Raw genomic sequence first — 24,172 nt, forward strand, 5'->3', positions numbered from 1 at the left:
TACAGAAAGAAGAAGTGGCAAATATATATTTTTTTATTCTTTTGCTTCCTTTTCCTCAGGCTGCATGAACTACAAAAGAAAAAAATATTAATCACAGTAATTTATTTGAACCTACTGACCCTAAAATATTATATTAAATATTCTTTAAAAATATTATTTATTTCATAATTTCTGTTACATATGTTTAACAAAGAAAAGTCTAATCTCTCTAAGAACCCCTGTAATGTGCCCCGGTTGGAAATCACTGATCTAGGCTACTTCTGTGCATTTCAAACAACAAAGACATTTTGAGTGTATTTCTTTATTTACATGATAGATGTACAACCATAAAAATATAAACATTTAATTTACTCTGCATGTCATCAATGGGTAATCAATCCTACATCAAGAGCCTCTTAATCCAAAAATCAGTTTGGGTGATAGAAGTGTGAACAAAGTGAATGAAGAGAAAAATTGATAACCAATATATCAAATGACCATAATGTCTACTGAAAGTATCATGTACACCTAATGTTTCTTATTGGAGACAAATGAAGAATACATATATGTGATGTATGAAGAAGGCTACAATGTAAAAAAAAGAATACAATACAGTAACATGAGAGCTGATGCTAATTTTTTTACATAATGTACAACATTCAAACTCACAAAAAAATCACTTTTAACTGCTTTAACTTTCACTACATCCTTAGTAGTGCTCTGAAGTTTCAAAATAAGCTGGTCAAACATTTTCCCAAAAAATGGCAAATTTTGTGAAATGACCTATAATATATAACAAGCAATTTAGTTGCTCTTCTTTTTTCATGACTATAATTCTGACCGTAATTAACATGTTTCTGTAACAGTCACTTCTGGGCAATAAAGGAATAAAACAGGAAGCATCTTTTTCTTCAAAGGTGCCGGCTCATGTTATAGGGCAGCAACCAATCCATTCACTGGAAAAACAGTTCATTTTCTTCAGGAGAAAAATTTTCCAATGACATATTTAGGAAAGTTTCTCATGAGCTCTCATCTCGTCAGTTCCAAGAATTCATCTTGAATCTGCAAGTATGCAGGCGGCCAAGAACATTCAGGAATGTTTGTTCCAGGACAGTCATTTAAAATTTGGCTGGAGCACCAAATATTCATTCAGTAAAAGATTATTCAGGGCCGTAGAAATCTCAAAACTTTGGAACGGAGGAATTTGATAAATGATTTGGGAAACATTTCTCTAGACTCTTGTGCAGTGTAGTTGAAGAAGTTTTGTGGATGGGCCAGGACATCAAACAGGGCCTTCATTAGCTTCTTGTCCTGTAAAATCAATTAGAAAACATAAATGATCTTCAAGTTATATACAGTACACCAGCACAGTATATATTTTCCCATCTTCCACATGGTGGCACTATTGCCTCTTTTTTACTACAAGGACCTGCAATGGCAAATCTCTTGATTATTATTTAAAATCAAGTAATAATGAGAGACCTGTTAAAAATAAAGTTGCTCTGAAAGACAAATTAACTGTGCACTATACCTTAAGAATTTCTTGATGATTCTCAGAGGCATATAATCTTCCATCCCTAACAATGTCTTCAATTAGCTCCTGGTAGTCCTCTAAAAGAAGCATATTACACAGCATATAAATACTCGACATGAACACTTATCATACAATAAAAAATGTCAGCAATTCATTTCTCACCATCATACGTCACATAAGGCACTTGGAAGCCTTTTCCGCTGTTTCCTTCATTGGAGTGGAACTGGATCCAGAGTTTCTTTGAGCGGGAGGTGAAGGCGATGGGTCGCTCGTACGTCTGACACGTCTCATAAGTCGTCACTGAATTGGGCAGAGCTGTGGGAACAGTAAAGAAACTTCTAAAGACCTCTGTAGTGGCTTATTCGAGCCCCAAGAGATGAAGAAGAGCCCTAATGAGCCCATCAATGCGGCTCCTCCCCCCATTTCCTCACATGTGTATTCACAATCACCCTGCTGAGCCAATGCATTCAACAGCAGATCACAGCCCTGCAACACTCACAGCTCTTCCGCATGACCAAATAGTCCCCACACTCGTCTTCAATGGGAAGGTAGATCTCAGGTACCACGACGAGGATTCTGCGCTTGGGGGGAGGGGTGATGGTCCAGATGCAATCGATGTTGGCCGGGTAGTTGCCGGGGTAGTTGGGGGATTCGATATAGCCGGTGAATTCTCCCAGCTCTCCTCCACATTGTCTGTCTGACAGCAACAAATTAAATGATTTAGACTTGGACTATAGAGAAAATTAATTGTGTTATGAATAAAAAGAAATGTGTATTAGAAAAAGGGAGGCTTAATTAAAAGAATAACCCATCATTAAGTTTTTAAAGAACTAAAAATGAACCTTCTTTGTGAATTTTGCTTACTTTTGCACTGCATAATGTTTGTGGATCCATCAAAGTCAGTGGTAGTGTTTCCAGGGCAGGCAATGCAGTAGTTTTGGCCAAACTCCATCTGATAGGTTCCAATGGGGCAACGGATACAACGGTGGGTGCTGGTATTGTAGTAATGCCCTGGGGAGCACTGAACTGTAAAGGACAACACGGATTATTGTTCTGAAATCAGTATGTGTGTTATGTCTTAAAAGGAATAGTTCACCCAAAAATGAAAATTCTGTCATCACTTACTCACCCTCAAGTTGTTCTAAATCTGTATGTGTTTCTTTCTTCTGTTGAACACAAATGAAGATATTTTAAAGAATACTGGCAAACAAACAGTTGATGGTAGCCATTGACTTCCATAGTAGGAAAAAAATACTATGGAAGTCAATGGCTACTGTCTGGTTACCAACATTCTTCAAAATATTTTTTGTGTTTAACAGTAGAAAGAAACTCATACAGGTTTGGAACAACATTAGGGTACGTAAATGATGACAAAATTTTCATTTTTTGGGTGAACTATCCCTTTAAAAAACATTAAATAGAGAAGAACGTGACATAACATCTGCATTCTGCAAAGACCATTACACAGTGTCTTAATCAGACGCGACGCCACAATGCGATAATAGGTATCTTTCCCATAATCAGAATTTTTGTCCTAACCAGCCGTGAAGATTCTATTTTAGAAAGAGTTTCTATTTCTGCGACGTCGCAGCTAGAAAATACAAAGCACAACAGTGATAATCTCAGTTTATGTGCTTTATTAAATGTTAAAAGCATCTAATGGGAGTTTGAATATCATTTTGTGGGATCTTTATAGCCATACTGAAAGTGAAAATGAATAATTCACCTCAGTTCTTGAAAATAAATTAAAGGAAATAAGAATGTCTGAACTCACTGTGAACAAACAAGTGTATTCTATGACAGATTGTTACAGTCACTCAGTATGTATTTTTTAATAACGTTAAAATGGTTTAATATTTATGAGCTTCATTATGTACTTATTAATTTTGTTTAGAGAGTAATTTGTTTGGCTGTATTTTTTGATTAATTTTGTCATGTCTCGTAGTCTCGTCATGTCTAGTGTGGGCAGACAACTTTCTTGTCGCTGGAATCTTATCGCATTGCGTCTGGTTAGGACACAGTGTTAGAAAAGCAGGGTTTTTTCCTTAATGTTTAAAGCCTAGTGTAGGTGTCCCAGCCTGACCAGTTAAAAAAAAGTTCTCTAAACCAGCCAACAGACCAGTTGGGAGACCAGCTTAGGCTGGTTTAAGCCTAATTTTCAGCAGGAAAGCCTTTATTACTGTGAACATAGACTACTGTTCAAAAGTTTTAGGTCAGTAAGCATTTCTTTTTTGAAAGAAATGATTTTTTTCTCCTTTAGCAAGGATGCATTAAATTGATCAAATGTGAAAGTAAAATAATTGAAAGAAATGTATCCCTTTTTTTTCAGCAAGGACACATTAAATTGATCAGTAAAAGACATTTAGAATGTTATAAAAGATTTATATTTCAAATGTTGAAAGAATGTATCACGGTTTTCACAAAAATATTAAGCAGCACAACCGTTTTCAACATTGATAATAATAAGAAATGTTTCTTGATCATTAAATCAGCATATTAGAATGGTTTTCGAAGGATCACATGACACTTAAGACTGAGTAATGATGCTGAAAATTCAGCTTTGCCATCACAGTAATAAATTACATTTTAAAATACATTAAAATAGAAAACAGTTATTTTAAATTGTAATAATATTTCACAATATTAATGTTTTTACTGTATTTTTAATCAAATAATTGCAGCCTTGGTGAGCATAAGAGACTACTTTCCAAAAAAATTTGTATTCTGCTCACCTTTAGTCTCACAGTCCTGGAAGGACACAGCACCATCATATTTGGTTGTGAGGCTTCCTCCACATGAGAAACAGGATGTGCGGCCGACCTCAGGCTGATAGGTGCCTTGTGGACAGGGCAGACAGGGCACAAAGCCATCATGGGAGAACTGACCAGGACGGCACTGACCTAGGATCAGAAAAAAATGTTAAGAAAATGCCAGACAAGCAAAGTTAAGTACTTAATCGCCTTACAAAGAAAGCCAAGTACAATGATGTCATGCAAGTTCATTATCTAAGAAAGTGCAGGCCTCCTCTCATCCCTCTAGTGACCACAATAAATTGGCTGCCACTGAGAAGAACCCTAATAGCCCCTTCTGTTGTGTCTATCAGCAGAAAGCAGAAGATGGCATCTAAACTGCAAGCTGCCTTTGATGACCACGTTTGAGGAACAGAAACATGGTGGTGCCTTTTTTTTCTTTACACATAAGACTGATCTGGAATTCTTTGTTGGTGTGAATCAGACATTTGAGGATTTGCAGGACTGCATGAAATGACCCCTCCCAACACACTCACAATCACAAAACTTAACTCAAGCTCAACAAACCATAAGCCTGTGAGATTGTTATCAACACAGGTATGCTTCCTGCCAACTGCATAAACAAAAAACAGGATGTGATTCATACTCTCCCTTTTCAACCTTAAAAATCTTCCCCAATCTGTGGATGACATCTCTTAAGATAAATAACAGGATGAAAAGTGGTACATCTTACACAGTGGACTAAACAGAATCTCTGTATAGATATTATTAATATTGTTGATGAAAATAAGTAATATAACATTTGAACACTTATGTTTAACATTATTTCATTATTTTTCCAATATAGACCGTGCCTGTGATTGACAAAAATCCTCCATTTTTAATCTCTGGTCTAATTATGTCTTTGTGTCATCTCTGACTGCTTAATACGCCTTAATATTCAGGACGGCCTCCATTTCTTAAAATGAGAAAAGGTCAAATACTCAGGATCTACTAAAAAGTATAACGTAACACTTTGCAATAAGTTATTATTGCACATAACTACATTACTTAACATGAACTAACAAAAATACTTCTAAAGCATTTATTAAAGTTGTATCTGTTAAATATTATTTAAAGGGATAGTTCAACCAAAAGAAAATTCTGTCATCACTTACTCACCCTCAAGTTGTTCCAAAGTTGTTCCAGTGGTTTCTTTCTTCTGCTGAACACAAAAGAAGATATTTTGAAGAATGTTTGTTACCAAACAGTTGATGGGCCCCATTGACTTCCATAGTATGGAAAAAATACTACTGAAGTCAATGGGGCCCATCAACTGTTTGTTAACAAACATTCTTCAAAATATCTTCTTTTGTGTTCAGCAGAAGAACGAAATTCATACAAGTTTGAAACAACTTGAGGGTAAGTACATGATGACAAAATTTTCATTTTTGGGTGAACTATCCCTTTAATGGAGCTTTAATGAGCTAATATGAATTAACAATAAATAATTGTATTTGGATTAACTAACATTAACAAAGATTATTAAATGCTCACTATTTAGTTATTTAACACATAACTAATGAGACCTTATTGTAAAGTGTTACCAAGTACACTAAAGCATGAACCAGCTCCGTTCTAAAGTACGAGTGATCACATACAGCTGCCATATTTCTCTTTTAAGTTACATATGGCCTGATTTAATTGATATTTAATAGGGAAAAAAAAAAAACAGACATCAACCTCAATGGAAATGTGTAATAGCAGAAAGGCTATAGACTTGTTTGTTCATGAGCACGTCTCTGTGAAGTCTCACCTCCACACTCCGAGATGTTGCGTGCTCCCGCGGTTCTCGGGATTCCCCTGCCTTCGGGTCCTGGGCACACGTCGCATGACACCTGCCCTTCTTCATCTTGGTACGTCCCAGGGGGGCAAAGAAAGCACCTCCCCTGCTCTCCATCATAGTACGTGCCAACAGCACATTTGACTAGCACAGAGAAAACTCAGAAATTAGATGAAACAGAGACTAAACTTGGAACACAAAAAAGAGGGCCTCACATTAAGCAGCCAAAGGGGCACTGCAAATCGACCTGATGCAGCTATGCCAAAAATTCAAACAAATAAGAGAACTGAGCCTTTCCACAGCTGCCTGATCCCCCACATCAAACGGCCCTCACACGCATACACAATCCCTCACCTTACTGAACATGCTCAAAGGGAATATTACCTCGCATAAACCTATGATGTCTGATTAAAGGGAGCGGAACAAAGTCGTTTTAATGTTCACTTTATAAACTGCTCTGATTTACAGCGATGCTTTCAAAAGTGTTTTGCACACACTCTGCCTTAAAATAAGCCACTCACTGGTACGGTTCAGTCCTTTAACCAAGTAAGTATGGCAATTTAGAAACGTTCCTTTCATCTCAGTGTCTCTGTGCAAACATTCAACTGACAGATACTCCAGAGATTTTATGGTAATGATGCCTAATTCCACAAAGGCTTGAACAGCATGGCAATTATGTGTGCCTCAGCAAATTGCCTGATTTTCCAAGAGAAGAAGAAAATGTAATTCTCTCAAGAGCAGTTCATTTTTTCCTCTCTTTTGTTAATCCTGAATGACCATGAGGAGCCACAGTCACATTGTCCCGGCTTTTATTTGACAGAGCGACGGAGTAAGAGAGAGGAGAGGAAGAGCAAGAGATGGAGAGAAAGAGAGAGAGAAAAAGAACCTTGAAGCCTTTCAAATGCAAAGCGACGATTCTATTGAATCCTCGAACTGATGGTCCCAAAGAGGTTTAAAGGACCTTTCACCTCTATTCAAGTCCCCCGGCTTTTGCCCATTTGATGACATAGGCAAACACTATGGTATCACAGTGGTAAGGAGCTGAACCCAATAAAAGGGGTCAGGATTGTGAATCCCCCCATTCAGAGGAGTCCAATCGCTCCTTGCGCCTATCAGGCAGGGGCCCAAACAGCTGATGCTAATTGATTCCCATGGTGTCGCTGAAGTCAATTCTCTTGAGCCGCTCACTGGCTGGGGTCACACAGAGTGGCCCTGCCTAAGGAGGAATTTGGCACTTAAACTGCTTGCTTTAATAAACAACCCTCTAAAACAACCCCCCCACCACCTCCACAAAAACAAACAAGCAAACAATAACTCAGCACATTTATGGACAGAAGAGGAAAGTGGCAGCCGAGAGGGCAAACTTATGCAAACTCCTCCTTCTGTGACCGTTTAGCTTTGCTGTTCATCTAGAGTTCATTATTGTGTGTTTTAGTAGTCTAACTAATGGATTACATGTCCAAACTCTTTCAGATATATGCATGCTTATATATATGTTTAATATACATGTTATAAACGTGTGTGTTTTAAGCAAATTAGCCTTATAGTTCACCCAAAAATAAAAATTCTGTCATCATTTACTCACCCTGATGTCAATCCAAATCTGTGTATCTGACTTCCTTCTGTGGAACACAAAAACTATTTTGAACAATGTTTTTGTCCATACGATGAAAGTCAATGGGGTCCGAAAATGGGGAACAAAAAAACAAACAAACATATTTTTTAAAATATCTTCCTTTATGTTCCACAGAAGAAAGAAAGTCATACAGTTTTGGAGTGACATCAGGGTGAGTAAATGATGACAGAGTTTTAATTATTGGGTGAACTATCCCTTTAATTAGGAAGAATATGTTCTCTTCACTCTTCAGAGTTTAAAAAGCAAATGTAGTTCTGTAAAGAAATGTTGAAGCACAGACTTTCCCCACTCACTCCAGGAGCTTGAACAAGCCCCACTGGGATTTACAATGGAGTAGGCAAACTGAAAAGGCTAAACTGCACTTAGTGAAGCAAACCAGTGGGGGAGGCCAGAACAGGGAGGAAAAAATATAGCCCTTTTTAGAGCTCGATTTAAGCTGGCACTTGGACACTGAATGTCTGTGTACCTTAATTGTACGCCTGCTTTAGTGAAAATAGCAAAACTTACAATCCCATATTCAGTGTGGATTCAATTAATTACTTATTGGCAAGTGGGTACATTTCACTTGGCATTGCTTTCAAAACACGTTAAATGAGATGTAGACGTATAGCTTGGATCTGTAAAACGGTGTGACTTAAGTGAGAGGTTTTTATTTCTTTTAGTTGGACTTGTGGGACGTGTGGTTTGTAAAACGATGAGGGGGAGCTGGTCAATGGTCACCAATTTTCTTATTTCACTCCTCTCCATTACTATTCCCCAGTGGAGAAATTATCCAAACAATCAAAACCCACCCCTTAAGGCAAAACTAGAGAACCACTGCCAACTCCCCAAACTACTTTAAAATAGACACAGGTAAAGACAGAAGGTATGTGGACAGCTATACTACCATTCAAAAGGGTGGGGTCTGTAAGAATTTTTAATGTTTTTGAAAGAAAGCTCTTATGTTCACCAAGACTGCATTTATTTGATCAAAAATACAGTAAAAACAGTAATATTGTGAAATATTATTACAATTTAAAATAACCGCTTTCTATTTTAATACATTTTAAAATGTCATTTATTCCTGTGATGGCAAAGCTGAATTGGCAGCTGCCATTACTCAAGTCTTCAGTGTCACATTATTCTTCAGAAATTATTTTAATATGCTAATTTGTTGCTCACAAACATTTTTAAACATTTAAACATTTTTTTTTATCATTATGAATGCTGAAAACTGTGTATACCTTAATGTAAAACAGTGCTTATATAAAACTTCTTAATATTTTTGTGAAAACCAGGATTTTTTTCCTTATTCATTCATGAACAGTACATGTAAAAGAACAGCATTTATTAAAAAATTTATTTTTTTGTGTGTGTGTAACATTATAAATGTCTTTACTGTCACTTTTGTTCCATTTAAAGGTACAGTATGTATGTTTCGCCCTTGGAGGTCGCTTATTTAAAACAATAATAAAGGCGTAGCTTTATGACGGTGTGAATGAGCGTGGAATCATGGGAGTTGATGCCGTCAGGGCAGGGCGGAGAGACTGGGACATTTTACGCTGCCGCTCCTTTTGTTTTGTTGTTTATGTTTATTTTATGATTAAAAAGTTACATTTAACATCCACCTCTTTTTTCACTGAAGTTGAACTGCGTTACAGTTACATATGTTCACTTAAATTTGCATTATTTTAATTCATTCTAATGAAATAGCCGCAAGTGCCGAATTACTTTTCATACAGGTCACTTTATTTGAGGAATTAAAATTGTGGGGTAACGCAGCACTGTTTGACTTGGTCAAAACAATCATACGAAAAATACATTTGAGTTGAAAGTTATGTTAACATTCACTCGGTGGCTGGTATGAGACTCTAGTTGCACATTGTAGTAAGCTAGATCGATATAATAAAAGCTGGATGACCTGTGTTGCTAAATTATTTAATTTTAAAATATATTATATAAACATAATATATTAAAGCATCTATGATGTTTCCATTGTTTCTACTGAAGTAAAACCAGAAATCAAGGGTAACACAGATATGACGTCATTGACATGCGACGCAATGACACGGGCTGTTACACTGGTTAAAATTGTTGATTTCTCTAGATTTAAACATTGAAAAATCTGGAATAATGTACACAAGTACACAAGTCAACAAAATGTATAACACTGTTCTAGTCATTGTTACATACTGTGCCTTTAATGCATCTTTGCTGAATAAAAGTCTAAATTTCAGTTATAAAAAAAAAAAATATCTTACTGACCCAAACCTTTGAACCCCAACTGAAATCATAAAAAAAAAATCATATCGCAATATCATATGAAGACTTCTGCTCAAGTAAAAAAAAAAAAAAAAGTTTCAGAAGAAATTTCAACAATGTCTCAAGCTCCAATCTAAAGTTGGATGTTTCAATATGACCTTTAATCTCATCAAATTCTTCAAAGATCAAACTAATTTTACAGAGCTCTGACCTCTTACTGTATATCACCAATTGTCTCATTTCATCTTTTCATTCAGTTTCTTTTGACTCATTTTTTAGATGAAAAATCAGACAAATTTTGATATTTGGACAAAACAACTGAGAAGTCTATTAAGTCTCTAGAGCTATGAAGGAGTAACTCAGAGCAATTGCATTTTACTCTGAGACTGTTATAAAGAAGTCTTTGAAAAAGCTGAGAGCCTTTAGTTGTCTGCACTACTGCTGAAACTGAGCCTGTAAAAGATAATGGACTTTTCCACCATAAAAGAAGACAAACAACCTCAGCAATACTGTCCCCTTAAAAAGACATCTTTGAAAGGACCTTATGTCAAAGACAATGAAGGCAATGAGATAATGTTCAACACAATGAGTCCTCCAGACAAAGAGTTTGCTATTCCTCACATTCAGACCCTTTGAGATGTTTATTCTAGAGGCTCAAGAAAATGTATGCCAAGTTGATCATATACAGCTCCGAGCTGAAGTACGCCTGCCACAACCTTCACAACAGCACTCGGCTTCAGTCTTGTTGTTGGAACAGCATTCAGCTGTAAGAGCCAACAGCAGTCTTCTGTTTCCCACTCTTGCCTCTTTAATAAAGCTCATGCCAACTCTCTCACACCATACATGTTATACTACATAACACCTAATATATGTCAGTTGTCTGGCCTGAACTGATGCCAAATCCACTTCTACAATATAACAGTCGAAACACACAATTATTTGAAATAATGTCGGATATAACCGATTCATTCCAACGAGACCTAAACAGTGAGTACAACCAACATGTAAAGTAAATAATATACTGCATAACAGAATCTTAACAAATATTTTGTGTCCTCAAGCAATTGTAAGTTGCCAATAAGCATATATTTGAACGGTCCACTCACCACATTTCTTGTCTAGCAGAACCTGTCCGGTGCCGCAGTGATCTGGAGGGTCAGCAGGTCGGACAAGTTTCTTGGCCAGCTCGTACTCCGATCCAGCAAAGTGCAGGTGAAACTGCTCCCGGTTAATGGACTTTCGAAGAGTGCGGATAGTCTTTCTAAGCCGCTTCTCGGAGCGCCGCCGAACACATGCCAGGTCACAGCCCTCTGCTGAGAGAAACACTGGATACCATATCTTGTCCACAACAACATAGAGTGCACACAAACGTCTATAATGAGCTCATTGTCCACTATTTAATATAGAACCCACTTCCATCTTACACCAGGAGATACTTTCACCTGTTGGTTTGTTTTAGTAACAGCGACAGGAGCAGGAAGAGGGTGAGATGCGAGCAGGCAGCGAAAGGCCTAAAGTTTCTACTGAAACATACACATGCAGTACACGAAACCAACCTGTTACCTCCTCCAGGTTCACAGCCAGCTCAAACTGGGCAGTAATGGAGGACCCTTCCTCCTCGCCAGCCTTCCGCCCATGGCGACTACGTTGCTGTCTGCTTGAAGAGGCACAGTGCAGGCTAACAAAGCTGAACTGGACATTCTCGGTGGCTCTTTTATCTGAGTAAATAGATTTTAAAGACTTAATGGATTTAGTGGATCCAAAATGCAAAAACACTTAGCTCTTGTATTCTTTTGTTATGAAAATCTCATTTTTTTTCTTGAATCCCTTTTGCTTCACAGTATGAATAACAGTGCAGAAAGAATCAAACAAGAGTGGAAAAGGGGGAAAAAAAAAACTATTTAAAGTTCTGGTCTTTCACTGAAGGGTGTGGGAGTCTTTCAGACTTTCAGACCCTGAGTCTGATCAGGAGGTCAGTGTGATTGATGGTTTGGGTAGGACTCTATTGAAAGGCACGCCATGGCTAATTTCATCTAGCTCTTTCAAACACTGCTGGACAATGAGTACCAGCAAGACTAGATTCTAGCTTGAAGTTACCGAATATCACTGACCAGTATCAAATAAGATTTTCCATTTATAACTTGTGGAAATACATAGTATAAATATAAAATAATAATATTTCAGTGTCTAGCTTGCTCCATTGCTCACTTACTTTTTATTTCCATGGAGTCTACTTGCTCAGAGAGAGAAAAAAAAAAAAAAAAGTGACAGATGCAGTCATGTCACAGTGATTTAGACTTCGGCTTAATGCCTGTGCAAACAAATTGAAGCTTCAGTAGGCAATTGCAAAGATTTTCAGTAAAAACTGTGTTGCTACAAGGCCAGTACCTGACAGGGCGGTTTTGAAGCTCTGTGCAAGATTTTCCTGACTCCGCTTCAGATTGCACTTCCCCTGTCCAGATTTAAAAGTAGCAATGGTTTTGATTCCTGAACCTGTAATAGGAAAGATCACTGTGACTTTCACACTTGGCATATTCATCATTTGGGAACAGTGTTGTTATTAGCCCCTTTCACACATACAGTTTTTACTGGTAAATTAGCTGTAAATTACAGTTAAGAGATCATTTGTGGACAGGATCGGTAAATAAATACTGGTAAATCAGTTCTGGCAATTTCCCAGTATGAGAGGTTATAACATTACCAATAAATTACCGGTATGATGCTGTGTGAGAACAAATAATGAAGATTACCGGTATAAGCATGTACAAGGTCCGAATGCAATGACGTAAGAAGTTTGCTTTGGGTCAATCATAAAGCTCTGTTGGGCTGTTTATTGTAAGTTACACTGCTTTAAATTGTTTTTCCACGTAAACATGCAATTGACGTACATGCGTTAGACGAACACTTGACTGTTGCGCCATGTCTCATGTTTGAGACAGCTCTGCATCTACTATTACAAACTATAGTAACTATTATGCACCTCGTGTTTTTAAGAGCAAAATAGAGTTCTGTGTGATATTCCCTTCACGCCTGTCACTTGGATGTAAATAAAAAAAAAAAATAAAAATAAAAAACTGAAATGAAATTAAAGCACTTCATCTCATCCAGGTGGATAAAGAGAACGGCTCAACAATTAAAGGTCATTTCTCATGATTGACATCACAGAGTTTTCCGCCATTTTAGTACTGATGTGTACATGGTATCTTACCGGTAAAAATATGGATGCAATTGCTTGTGTGAACCGCACATGTGTATTTACCGTAAAAGTCATTCTGGTAATTTTACTGTAATTTACCAGGACTGCTGTGTACAAGGGGCAATTGTTAACTAAAGCTAAAACAAAAACTAATATTAAAATATTAAATATTATACGAAAACATTGGCAACTAACTGAAATAAAATTAGTTTAAGCTGAAGAACTAAAATTAATAAATTACTATAAATAAAACTGAAATAAAAATCAAGCTAAATAGGAATGGAAAATCTATAGCTATTAAAGTAAATATTAAAAATAAAATAAAAATAAAAATATTTAAAAAAAAAACACTAATAACATTAACATAACAAAATTCTTAAAAAATTTAGATAAAATTAAAATGAAACTGAAAATATAAAATAAAAGCTAATTCAAAATATTAACAATACTATAACTTTATAGAAATCATGCTAAAATAACACAAAATAACATTTCAAAAAATTATTCTAAATTCATATAATAATCACTCTGTTAAGTCTTTAACAAAATCTAAGTCTAAAGTTGCATCCCATATGACGCACTATACACTATGCACTTATACACTATGCACTATGTACTCATCCATGTTGTGTGTGAATTGTATAATGTTATTTTGTCATTTAACATCGGAGTCTGAAACCCCTTCCCTCTCCGCTACGTAATTAAAGCTGCGAAAGTTGAGTGCATGAAGTGTCCAACATTCCACACTTCGTTTTTTCCGTTAATTTAGTGCATCATCTGGGTATTTAAAGTGCACTTTTTCTTTTTGGAATTTTCTGTGTGAACACACTACTCGCACTATTTGTACTTAAAAACGTCATAGAATAGTGCATAAGTACGCAAATTGGGACGCACCTTAAATCTTTTAAACAATAACATAAAGAATGAAGCTGAAGACAATTTGGAACAGTTCAAAGCCAGCACACATCCAAATGGATTTACCTGGGCAATATGACCCGTTCCTGTTCCATTGTCCTCCTGCGTGGCACGGCAGTGGCATGCCACAGGTCACCGTGTATGAATCTTCAGCTCCTACATGTGAAGGTGAAAGTGTCAGAGAAACTCCAAGCAAACTCCATAAAGATCTTAACAAATCTACATGTTGTAACACTTACCACTGCTGATATGAACCTGGGACTGGCAGGTCAGGTAGCAGAGCTCACCCCCTCCCTGCTTATTGCAGTTGAGAGTGGGCCTGGCAGGCGGCGGCACTAGTGGAGAGTCCTCTGCTTCTGAATGTGAAAATCACAATGCTTAAAAGTGGAGATACAGTATACATGCTGAAAGGGAGGTGGACGGAATGAGTTAGAGAGAAAGATCAGAAAGCTCAACAATGTAGTACGTTCAAGATGAGAATGTGAAGGCCACATTTGAGATCTGAGTTAGACAGCACTTGGTATCTATTTGGTCAGCAATAGCACAGACAGAAAGACCCAGATAGAGAAAGTCAAAAGTATCTCCTGCTTTTAGCTCCCAGAGATAAAGAACCGATTTCCATCTAAGCCGACACCATCAGATATAGAAGCCCAGCATTCAGAATCGCTCAGGCTCATCTTACCGATACAGTCTTTCTTGTTCCAGTGCAGCTTGTAACCAGCATGACAGTGGCACTCAAAGCTTCCCATGGTGTTCTCACAGGTGTGCTCACATCCTCCATTGTTCAAACTACATTCGTTTATGTCTGAGAATGGAGGAATCGACAAACACAACAGATTTCTATCAAGACATATTTCAGGTAAACAAGTCTTATAGTTGCACTTCCTCTGTAATAATTCCGTGTGATTTGTCAAACATCAATAAAACTATCAAGACCCTTTGATTTTATTTTTTACAATTATCTTTTTTAAAATAGCTGTTTGTATCCTTACCTCCACAATGGGCAAGCCCATAGAGAGTGTAGCCCTTGTTGCAAACACACAGGAAGCTACCAGGTGAGTTTACACAAGTGTGGTCGCACGTCCTCTCAAAAAAGCATTCGTCAATATCTGTAATCAAAACAAAATTCACTTAAATGGCAAATTACACAGCTTCTACATCAATCACACTCTCATTTCCTGTTCAAAGGCTCCATTTTCAGTATGAAAGAAAGGCTTTTTTATTAATAACAGGGAGATGTACTTTCTTTAGAAGAATCGTCTCAAGGAGAGGGAGTTGTCTGTGTGCTTAAACGAAATGTATTCTTTTGGAGTTGAGTATTATACTCTTAGTCTGTGTTAAAGATCTTCAAAGGAATCTTGCAAGTCGATACTGGTACCCTTCAAGAGACTCCCACCCTGTCCTATCTCCGAGCCTAGTTACAAACACAGATACTAACACCAACCCCCCACGCTGCTTCGCAATGTTCTGTTGGACCCATAGCAGAAGAAGAGTGTCCTACCCTGGCATGAACGCTCGTTCATCAGCAGCTTGAAGCCCTTTCGACAGCTACATTCAAAGCTGCCAATGGTGTTCCTGCAGTACTGTTCACAGCCGCCGTTATGGAGTTCACACTCATCAATGTCTGAGAGACAGAGAAGGACCAAATCAGACAGCAGAACATAGATGGACTGATCAGCTATAGGGTGAATCTCATAAAACCTGTCAAGAATATTATCTGTGACATTATCACCCCACAAAAAATTAGACAGTTCTTAAATATAATATAATATAAAATTGTGAAATATTATTAAAATGTAAAATGTCTTCAGTGTCATGATTTGGTGCTCAAGTATTTCAAATTTCAACATTTCATTATCAATGGTGAAAGCAATTGTGTTGCTTAATATTTTTGTGGAAATAATGATACATTTACATACATAAATATAAGCAGGATGCATAAATAAATATAAGCATACAACAAATATTTTGCCTTTCATCATCTATTTCTTCAATCACTGTAATATGTTGATTTGTTGCTCAAGAAACATTTCCTTATTATAATCAATGAAAACAGTGCTGCTTAATATTTTTGTGGAAACTGATTACTTTTCATGATTCTATGATGAAAAACTTCAAAAAAAACAATTTATATGAAATAGGAATGTTATAAATGTCTTTACTGTCACTTTTGATTAATTTAATGTGTCTTTAAAAAAAAAGTATTAATTTCTTTCGAAAAAAAAAATAAAATAAAATAATAATAATAAAAAAAATTAATATATATATATATATATATACACACATATATATATATATATATATATATATATATATATATATATATATATATATATATATATATTACTGACCCCAAGCTTTTGAATATTAGTAGTGTTGTCAAAAGTGCCGACTTTGGTACCAAGTCGGTACTGAAATTTTAAAAATGTGATGCTTTGAGCACTGTTTAGCGGATTCGTAAACACCTGATTGGCCATTGTGTTCAGGCGCTCAACAGATATGTCTGTGATTGGCTTCAATTAACAACGCTTTAAAAACATGTAAATAGAGATCAATGACGCTCTTCACAGAGCACTTACGCAGATACACTTGGAAGCGTTCGAAAGCAGGTGTCTATCACGGACCAGTCCGCTGATAGACGCCTGCTTTCAAACGCTCCCGCTTTCAAAATGCTTTCAAATTCAAACTCTCCCATGCGTTGATCATTGTAGCCAATCACACACATATCTGATAAGTGCGTGAACACAATGGCCAATCAGAGATGTTTACGAATCCTCTCAACAGCGCTCAAAGCGTCACATTTTTAAAATTTTAGTACCGACTTGGTACAGAAGTCGGTACTTTTGACAATTCTAAATGGTAGTGTACTTTTTTTCTTTTGATTTTAGGGACTGTTGTGAGATTCAGTCTAAAAGCAACTATAATATGTGTGTAAAAGAATATCATGCGAAAAGTGTTGATTCAGACCTTTGCAGGATTTGGCATCAGGTTGAAGAGTAAATCCCACTGGGCAGCTGCAGCGAACACCTGTGGATGTGTCCTTACAGGTGCTGTCACAGCCTCCGTTATTCACTGCACACGTCTCTGAAGAGCAAACGAAAGAGAGACGCAACACGTTAGAAAGCGCAGGACTGAGAAAGAAATCCTCAGATTGATCAGAGATGTAAATCTGTCAAAGCAAGATCAATCAGTTCATTAATATTTAAACAGTCTGTACAAAGAATTCTATATACTATATCATACTCCACAGATGTAGAAGGCCAAGGACAGAGAGTCCATATGCAGTGGGCTGTGTAAATATGAGCTGGCAGAGACAAATACAACACTCAGCACTGTATGATAAACATCCCCAGTCCCTGTCTCACTCTGCATGAGAGAAAAACATGTGAAATGTACCACTCTATCACCAGGACATATTTTACAAGAGAGAAATCAGAGGTGGTGAAGTGTGGGTCCCCAGTCATTTCACAGTTTACCTAAAAGACTGTGGAATGCTCAGCTTGGCAGGGCTATATGCTTCTAAATATATGCACTATAGGTTAACACAATACTTCTTGGTTTTCTCTAAAAGCACAAATATATTTAACCCTATGTCTCTGGATGAAACTGCATACTTTGAATTGATTTATTATGTATGGATTGTTGGTGGTCTAATTTTACCCATGAGAAGTCGGCGCTTGACTCGTTTGTCCACCTCGGCCAAGGAGGTGGCATTGTGATCAGGGGTGGTGGGAGTCATTTCATCCCTTTCTGAAAAAGAAAGAATATGAGAACAATATAGACATTGTCTATAGACTGTTAAAAAGTTACAGTGCCAGGTAAGTAACCTATAAAAAATGCTTTCCGGAAATGTCAAAATAATTTAATATTATGATTTCAACCTAATTAATCAACCTACATTAATTTACACCAATAAAAGTTTTTTAACTGTCAGGTCTGAAAGAAATATGTAGAAGCTGCATGGAATCTCTTTTTACGATGTAGGACTTTTTTCAACAAAATTATAATACGTATAATCAATATTCTACACAAAAGAGTATACAAATCAGCCAATAAATTGCCTGTAAGAAGTGACCTTAAAGTATAGATATATAGATACTATATTTTATATATATTTATTCAAAGTGACTTTCAGATGAGGAACATTTTTGCACTAATATATATATATATATATATATATTTAATGCATACTGTAAAATTATTCAGCAATGCTGTATTAAATTTATCATAAGTCACAGTAAAGACCTTTGCATCGTTACAAAAAAAGTAAATTTCAAATAAAAACTTTATACTCATGAAAGTATCCAGAAAAAGTCACCAAAAAGCATCAAGTAAAACAACCATTTTTAACATTTATAATAATAAAAAATGTTTATTGAGCAGAAAATCAGCATATCAGAATGATTTCTGAAGGATCATGTGACACTGAAGACTGAAATAATGATGCCGAAAATTCAACTTTGCCACCACAGGAATATATTACATTTTAAAATATATTCAAATAGAATCGTTATTTTAAATTTTAATAATACATCACAATATTACTAATTTTTAATTACTAAATTATTCATTTTTCTTGTATTTTTGATCAAATAAATGCAGCCTTGGTGAACATATTATTATAATTATTATATAACTAAATATATGCATACTACAAATATTTCTGGCTCATTAGAAAAAATGTTTGAATAAAAGCAACTTTCTAAAAGAAAAATTTAAATGTACAGTACACAACAACACTGAATAAGACTTAAGAACAGTCACATTTAAAGCAGTAGACTGTTTATCACATTTGCAGTTATATTTTCCACTGTGGCATCACACAATCATGCAATCTAACCTAAAAATCAACCACACTGATAAGTCCATGTTTTCATAAACCAAAAACATCTTTAACAGCAACCAAATCCAAGCAACGAGACCTCCATGACTTCTTGACTCTGTCCCAACTATTGTGTTGTAGTCATACAACAACAACAGATAGTCATGTTCTGTGCTTCAGGACAGTCAAGAAGAACAGAAGCAAAATCATGGACAAGGCCGACAGAATGGAGAGAGAGAGAGAGAGAGAGAGAGAGAGAGACAACGATAACTGTAGACCCCACACACACAGCCTGCAGGCTCCAGCTGCACTTCCTCATTATCAGATAAAGCGTGTGTTTGTGTCTGAATGAGAGATCTCTATCACCACCATCGCACATAAGTGGATAAAATATGGATCAGCTTTAAATACTTGCCAAGAGATCATCGTAAACACTAGCTGGAGAAGTGGGCTGGGACTAAAGCTTTAAAACTAGTAAAGCAGCCTTACCTACACAGGTTCTGCCATCTGCGTGCAGCGTGTACCTGACGTGACACCTGCAGATGGGCCCCTGCTCTGTGTCCTCACAGATGTGCTGGCAGCCCCCATTGCCGTGGTTACAGGTCACTATGCAACAGAGCACAAACAGCATCACATCAACAGCTCCAGTGAGTCGTTCTGTGGTATTTCTCAGCTTAACGGTGGGTCACAAATGTGATTCGCACTTACGGATGCAGCCCCGCTGGTTCTTAGCCAGTTCAAAGCCCGGCCGGCACTCACAGGCGACGCCACCTTTGGGTGTTTCCTTACAGATCTGAGCACAGCCGTGTTCTTTATTCATGCAGCTCATACCTTCTGTGAAGAAGAGATACGGTCAAAGAGCCTGCAACACTTATTTTTGGGATTACACAAATGTATTGCTATTTTAGAGAAATATTCCAGGACAGATACAAATTCAGGTCTGTGACGTTCTGTCGATTACCCCAGAAAATAGTTTTGACTCAACCTTCAGTTTGTATTTAATGCAATATTCCTTTAAAGGCATTTTAATGGGATATTTCACCCCAAGACCCCAGAAAATTCTGTCATCATTTACTCACCCTCATGTCGTTCCAAACCTGTATGACTTTCTTTCTTCTGCGGAACACAAAAGAAGATATTTTGAAGTACATTTGTAACCAAACAGTTTTGGCGACCACTGATTTCCATTGTATGGACAAAAAACAAAACAAAAAAAAAAAACAGACATTTCTCAAAATATCTCCTTTTATGAAAGTCATAGAGGTTTGGAATGACATGAGGGTGAGTAAATAATATATATACTCTGACACCATACATGTCACATGTCAAATCCTGGATGTCCTGTGAAGAGCCAAAAGATACCAAATGTTTGGAGGTTTCACCAGGACAACAACCTATCCTTGGTCGTTAAAAATGACTGAATGATCAAATTCAGCACTCTTATGTAAATATGAAAATATTTTGTAATTATCATTTAAATCTGACTAATTTTCAAATTGTTTGTTATAAATCAACATCTCAGGAAAATGTTATGGGGTTTCTAATCAAATCATGACTTTCTGTTACAAAACAGGGCATTGATTTCATACATGTCCACTGTAGAGGACAACAGGACTTAAATTTAGGAAATGCCTGATATAGGGAAAGAAATTGCAATATTCCTATTAAATATTAGATATTATTATGGAAATGTTGCCAACTAATACTCCCATTATTACACTTCTTTTTTCATTACATGTTGCTCCAAGAACACATTAATATGCAAATTAGATACAGTGTACACATCCATTGTATTGAATGGGAAAACCCATGTATGGCCATTTTACCCACATACTGCATAAAGCAAAATGGTATATCAATTTATTCTGTTATATCTTTCATAACATAGTTGAGAATCATCTTTAAACAAAGTTTGGTTAAAAAAAATCCTGAATGTCGGCGCCGATAGCCAAGAGGTTAGTGCACCGACATATGGCGCAAATGCGTCCACGGCGACCCGAGTTTGATTCCCGTCTTGAGGTTCTTTTCCATTCCTGCCCCCCTCTCTCTGCTCAATGCTTTCCTCTCTGCTCTCTACTGTCCTCTCCAAATAAGAGCACAAAAAGCCCATAAATATAACTTAAAAAAAAAAAAAAATCCTGAAACCTAAAAAAATTGATTGATGAATAAAAAAAAATAAAAAAAAACCATTGTTTTTGCCTATACATGTCACTTCATGTCATTTTATTTTTTAAACAACTGAGTGTCCACTGGTGTCCACTTATGAGGACATAGCATAATAACACATAAATAAAACTTTTTTCCCGGGTCTTAGGAGGTTATGGAAACAAATAGAATGCATGATAAAAGTAATTAAATTTTGCCAACTACAAAACCAACTTCAACCACAGGCAGATAAATTAAGGCATTTATTTTATATATATATATATATATATATATATATATATATATATATTTAAGGCCAATTAAGACAAAAAACATGTGCGGCACTTTGTTTTTTTGTGATTAGTGTATTGGTTACGTAACAAACTTTACATCTCTAATACAAATTAATAGCTACAGTACATCAGTTTATCTTTACATTACTAATCAGTATAAGAAAAAAATATCCAAACACTTGGGGTACCTGTTGTTACAATTCTTTTCAAATTCAACAGCATTTAATGCCACACAACCTGACCTGACATGAATAGCGGATCTGTGGGTCAGTGTAGAGGGCGGGTTTCCTCCTATTCACTCTGCAGCTCAGTGGATGTGCTGATAGGATTTAGCAAGTTTACCCAGAGAAAGCAAATGGGGTGGAAAGCCTTGCAAACCTTAGCTCAATTTACTGAGGGGAAAACAATACTCGCAGCTGAGAAGCTACAGACACATAAAAAGGTTTTTTTATTCTCATCTATGACACAGGCCACAAAGCCCTGAGTGTTGCAGTTATTAACTTGTTTTGTTCCTCTGAACATGGGGCTCCCTTTCCCACAGCATGGGCCCTTTGGAACTGAACGGCTATAGATTATGCCCCGGAGAGGGAACCCAACTTAAAAGCTGTCGTTCGCCATTGTGCTGTCAATCATGATCTTATGTGAGAACATTTAGAAATTAGGTTGGCTTTCCTTTGCACTTACCCCTGACTTAGCTCACTGACACCTCGGCAAATACACACTCCGCTAAACAAAACAAGCCTCTCTTGATGCACTTTTGACATCCAAGTTCATGACAAACCCCTGAAAAAATTGCCAATCAAGACCGGGGATTTTCACCTGAACCGCGTTCACATCACATATAGAGAAACCAGATGAATACACCCTGACGCATTGATTCTTCAATATGATGGTGAACATGGTAGACTGAGAAATTAAAGGTTTGTTAAAGGCAGCGGCTCACCCACGGAGCGATGGATGCACGTGTGTTGATTGTCACTGAGGAAAAATCCTTCCTTGCAGCGGCACTCATAGCTTCCCATGGTGTTGACACATACATGCTGACAGCCACCATTGTTGAAGACACATTCATCCACATCTAGAGACAGAGTATGTTAAAGCATCACATTTCCATATACCACAATAACTTTGTCAAGGTCATTTGATCAGACTGGGCTATGTGGACTTTACAGTACAAATACACTGTCAGTGGAAAAGACAAAACTCTTGTAGTATGTAGTGAGAATAACTCATCCTATGCAATCATTAACCTTTAGCCCTCACACATGTATACGTGATTTCTTTGTGGCTTTCTACTTACCGAGACAGTTGAGTCCATCATGTGCCAAATGAAAACCATCAAGGCAAGTACAGCGGTAATTGCCGGGTATGTTGTAACATTCGTGTACACAGCCACCATTGTATTCCAGATCACATTCATCAATGTCTAGGAAATGGAACAGAAATCAAGGCTGACCAATGTTTGCAATTTCTGCATTTTAGGGGCATTGCCCTTCCGATACAACTTTTAAATGCTAAAAAGCCATTTGAAAGAAAGTAAACACGATTACAATTAAAATACAACACATCTGCATACTCAATTCGCAAAGTGTAATAAAATAAAATAATCAACATTACACCAAAAACAAACTATTTAATAAATACTCAGTTGTATACAATGTTTACAGTGCTTGCATATGAACAATAATTAAAAAGTGAGGCTTTCCAAATTACAGGTCTTGTCCACTGTCTGTTTAACTGAAGTAAAAGGGAACTGTTACCTTCACAGTGTTTCCCGTCCCCTTTAAAGCCTGTTTTACAAGTGCACTTGTATGAAGTTGGGGTATTCTGACAAATAGCATCAATGTGACAGCCATCGCTTCCCTCTTCACACTGATCTGAATCTGTGTATCACAAATGTAACATAAGACTTTACAGTAAACATTGCTCACTTTGTTATATTAATGTCCCCTTAGTAGTGTACTAATGAACTGCAAAGTGTGAAATTATTTGTGGACTTGCTTGTAAATAAACTTCGTAATTGCTCTGACTGCAGAAATTATAGTAACTTTTGTAGGCTAAAACACAAACACTGTTACGCAGAAAAAGAAAAGAAAAGAAATGTCAGGAAAAATATTAACACATATTCTAAAATATGTGTTTTGGACCTTAAGTAAAAGTAAAGAAACAGGGTATCAGAACAAGTGGAGGTAAACAAGTTGCGCGTGTACAGCATCGCGTGTACTAACAAAGTGAAGACTCTTACCAGTGTTGTGAGGAAGTGCGGCGCTTTGGCGAGTATTTAACAAGAGCAAAAACAAACAGAGGAGCCGTGCAGTCCAAACAGCTCCCATGGTGATCAGTTCAGAGTTTACAGTCGAACTCAAAAACACGCGTTTACTCAAACACGAGTGTCCCACTCATTTTCATCCGCACTTTGTCAGTGGCTTCGCGCTTGTGAGCGCTTCAACAGAAGATGTGTGCAATAGAGTGAGTGCGCGCCCGCGTGTGTGTGTGTGTGTGTGTGTGTGTGTGAAAAAGGGCCTTTTCTGTCTCTCTCCATGATTCTGTGTGTGTCGGGGGATGGGGGTGTGAGCGCATTCACACAGAAGTGTTTCTTTTATTGATCTCCAAAAGCCCATGTACTCCGGACTGAATCGATTTTAATGTCACTGAATAAAAATAGGACAAAGAAAAAGTGGGATATAATAGGACTCAAGATTATGCTAAATATAGCTTATAAGGCTACATTACAATGTATAGTAATTTATATTGTTAACATTTTTGTGGTCTACCTTTTAAACTACAATTTCATATACTATGGTTGATGATTCTTGACTACTTCTTTAAACTATGTTTC

At 36.8% G+C, this 24,172-nt stretch overlaps 1 protein-coding gene across 5 annotated transcripts; it reads right to left on the minus strand.

Annotated features, from left to right (window-relative positions):
- Nucleotides 1–285: 285 nt before the first annotated feature.
- scube2 (signal peptide, CUB domain, EGF-like 2) lies at nt 286–23,846 on the minus strand. 5 transcript variants are annotated; one of them, XM_051899031.1, is made up of 23 exons: nt 23,579–23,846; nt 23,094–23,216; nt 22,634–22,759; nt 22,277–22,411; nt 19,604–19,726; nt 19,385–19,501; nt 17,734–17,823; nt 17,041–17,157; nt 15,575–15,697; nt 15,066–15,182; nt 14,756–14,878; nt 14,313–14,429; nt 14,140–14,229; nt 12,351–12,455; nt 11,519–11,680; nt 11,069–11,275; nt 6,059–6,229; nt 4,246–4,413; nt 2,378–2,539; nt 2,013–2,210; nt 1,676–1,828; nt 1,511–1,590; nt 286–1,290 (listed from the first exon to the last, which is right to left on the minus strand). In XM_051899031.1, the coding sequence occupies exons 1-23, from the start codon at nt 23,664–23,666 to the stop codon at nt 1,144–1,146; spliced, it is 3,042 nt and encodes a 1,013-aa protein (XP_051754991.1). In that variant the 5' UTR covers nt 23,667–23,846; the 3' UTR covers nt 286–1,143. The 5 variants fall into 5 exon arrangements, with proteins under 5 accessions (XP_051754991.1, XP_051754990.1, XP_051754989.1 ...); XM_051899030.1 differs by having other exon boundaries at nt 11,069–11,272; nt 19,604–19,729; XM_051899029.1 differs by having other exon boundaries at nt 19,604–19,729.
- Between the last annotated feature and the right edge of the window lie 326 nt (nt 23,847–24,172).

The sequence above is a fragment of the Ctenopharyngodon idella genome, chromosome 7 (assembly GCF_019924925.1).
Source record: "Ctenopharyngodon idella isolate HZGC_01 chromosome 7, HZGC01, whole genome shotgun sequence".
In the NCBI taxonomy this organism is placed as follows: domain Eukaryota; kingdom Metazoa; phylum Chordata; class Actinopteri; order Cypriniformes; family Xenocyprididae; genus Ctenopharyngodon; species Ctenopharyngodon idella.